This window comes from Austrofundulus limnaeus, unplaced genomic scaffold, assembly GCF_001266775.1.
Source record: "Austrofundulus limnaeus strain Quisiro unplaced genomic scaffold, Austrofundulus_limnaeus-1.0 Scaffold16, whole genome shotgun sequence".
Taxonomy (NCBI): Eukaryota; Metazoa; Chordata; class Actinopteri; order Cyprinodontiformes; family Rivulidae; genus Austrofundulus; species Austrofundulus limnaeus.
In genome coordinates, this window is record NW_013952418.1 from 3739110 (window position 1) to 3741700 (window position 2591).

The following is a 2591-nucleotide window of genomic DNA, read 5'->3' on the forward strand; positions in this document are numbered from 1 at the left end:
CTGTACTACCACAAACCGCCACCAGAGGGCGGTAAAGTACAAAGAAACATCCTTCAGGAGTGGAAGTTTACTTAATTTTCTTTTTAAAGTAAGTTAGCCTTGAAGCTTTAATTTAGCAGAAATTGTTTATTTATTTACTCAATTTCACACATTTCATTTAGTGACAGTTTTTATTGGAAAGTCTGCTCGAGCTGTTCAGTCTTATGTGGTCATGTTAGGAAGCTTAATACATCAAAGAAAGGTTAAAAGGGAAGAAAGTAGATCCTGAAAGAAATGCACGAGTTCAGTTCTGCTGGTGTGGTTCAAACTGGGCTCGTTTTACAGACTGGGAATAAAAGTGGACACCGAGCCAACTCAAGAATGTGCAGTTTTCAGAGGGGCGGAGTCAAACCAGCAGCCTTCCATCCGCAGGGAAGCGTTAAAGCTGCGGCTGAACGCCCTGGATCAGCCGAGCCGTAGTTCCTGAGTGTTTTATTTCGGGTTTTAAAAGCGACTCGCACCGCGGCGGACGTTACGTCGGCGTGGCCTGATCGACTCGTCTGAGGAACGCTGGGATTCGAACTCGCGACCCGCTGAACAGAAGCGCGGCTCTCTCCGGTGGGAGGGAGAGAGAGAGTCGGGAGGAGGAAACGCCGCGGAGTGACATTAGCACGACACACAACAGCCTGGTTTATTTTATTTCTTCTGCGCGTCATGTTCCGGAGCATCCACCGCGGGGAGGCGATGAGAAGCGGACCGCCCGGCTGCTTTCCCCTCCGTCCGCCTCCAGCCTGCCCGGCTCAGTGAGCTGCTCCCTGCCGCACAAAACCTGCGCCTCCAGGTAGATTCCGGCGGGATTTTCATACAAGCGACGCTTCTAATCAAGGGTCCAGCAACAACTCCTCCCCCCCACCTGGAARCATGAGGACCACGGAGGAGAGCGAGGTCTTTGACGGCGAGGCCTCCAACACCTCCATGATCTCCGGGGCCAGCAGCCCGTACCAGCCCACCACCGAGCCCGTCCACCCGCGGAACGTTCTGGGGGGGATAAGGTGCGACCTGGAGTACCTCAGGTCGCACTTTGGGATTTTAAAAGTGGTCGAAGTGGTGAGTTTGTGACGCACGAGATAAATAAACATCTCACTAAGATAAACAACCATAATAATAAAAAAACAAGCAATTTATGAAAATAACTTAATTGTTTTCAAGTCAACCCAGGTGTTCATTGACGACCAAACCAAAAAATAAATAAACAAATAAAAGTAATAAACAAAATTCACATGTTTTGCTTTAGGTCCTGAAATTAAAAATGTATGACCAGATCCCAAATATCTTGTTTGTTTACTTGCAAAACAGCCTGCAAGTGATTAAAAACAGGTAAAACTTAACAGTTTTAGAGCAGAAGTTTTGAAAAAGCCAAGTTTGTCCAAATCTCTATGATGCTTTGCCTCTCCACTCATGTTCATTTATTTACAMTTTTTTCTTTCAAGTTTCGCAGCAGGTTGACTCTAATATTCCCCCATTAAAGTGCCTGTGACGTCAAATTTTTTTGTAATACGTATGAATACATTTTTAGAAAGAGGACATTGATAAAATATTGCAAAATAAATTTCATGTGGCTGAGATGAACAGTTGTTGGGATATTTGCCTGTGAAGTAACAGGAAGTGATGTCAGAGGGGAATGTCTGCATGTAAACAGAGCGTAGCTACAACAGCTAATAACACAGACTGTAGAGAAGAATCTGATGTTTCTGTAGATTATTTTGAGTTTCTATCAAAGAGAGGAAGAAGAATCAAAGTTAAAAAAAAACCATAGTTTTCTTTATTAAAGAGTTCCCCTTTGATGTCACTTCCTGTTTCACTTTGGCTGAGCCAAGTTCAAAAGAAAATATGCCAGTTATGGGACAAAATGGGTTAAATTGTGTGTATTATTCCAATTTTCTTAAATATGAATATGTTTTGTTTGACTTTTTGTATTTGAAGAATATACACGTCACAGGCACTTTAAACATCTTTTCTTGTTTGATCCCGCCATGTTTGTTTGCGTTCACAGATTTGGGATGATGTCGTGCAGGCTGTTTTTAGTGGATTCATCCTAGTGCTTTGTTTACGTTGAGTGTGGACCCACATTTCGGGGTTTCATTCGGCATATCTAAAAATCTACTAGAGCAAACACCTTCAAACTGCACTGTTTGATWAAGTTCAGGATTACTTACTTTTCTGTGATGTCATACATTTGTAATGAGTCCCTTTAAAAAAATACATCATTATTTACAGTTTTTGTAAAGTGAAATGAATCAGCCTTTACAGTCTTTTTTTAATCAAAGTTTTTTTGTCTGTTATGAGTTTATGTGATGATTTGATGCATTTGCCCTCAGAAGTTACTGTTGAAGCACCTTAAAGTCACCAGGTTCTTTTATTTTTAATTTTATTTTCTAACTATATGACTGAACAAACCTCCCAGAGATTTGATAATTTGGCAGAAAAGGAAACAACTATTAATTTTGGTCTTTTTTCTCTTCTTTTGCCAAACAGCACAGAGGAGCCCCGTGCACATAGAGTAGTGTGTGTGTGTGTGTGTGTGTGTGTGTGTGTGTGTGTGTGTGTGTGTG

The 2591-nt window shown here is 41.9% G+C and overlaps 1 protein-coding gene across 1 annotated transcript in view; it reads left to right on the plus strand.

Annotated features, from left to right (window-relative positions):
• Positions 1-510: 510 nt before the first annotated feature.
• The window catches only part of cmtm4 (CKLF-like MARVEL transmembrane domain containing 4), a gene marked incomplete at its 5' end in the record, with an annotated part of 23599 nt that continues 21518 nt past the window's right edge, over positions 511-2591 (plus strand). The window contains 1 exon segment of the mRNA XM_014003067.1: positions 511-1086. Within this exon segment, the coding sequence (XP_013858521.1) occupies positions 901-1086 (186 nt within the window).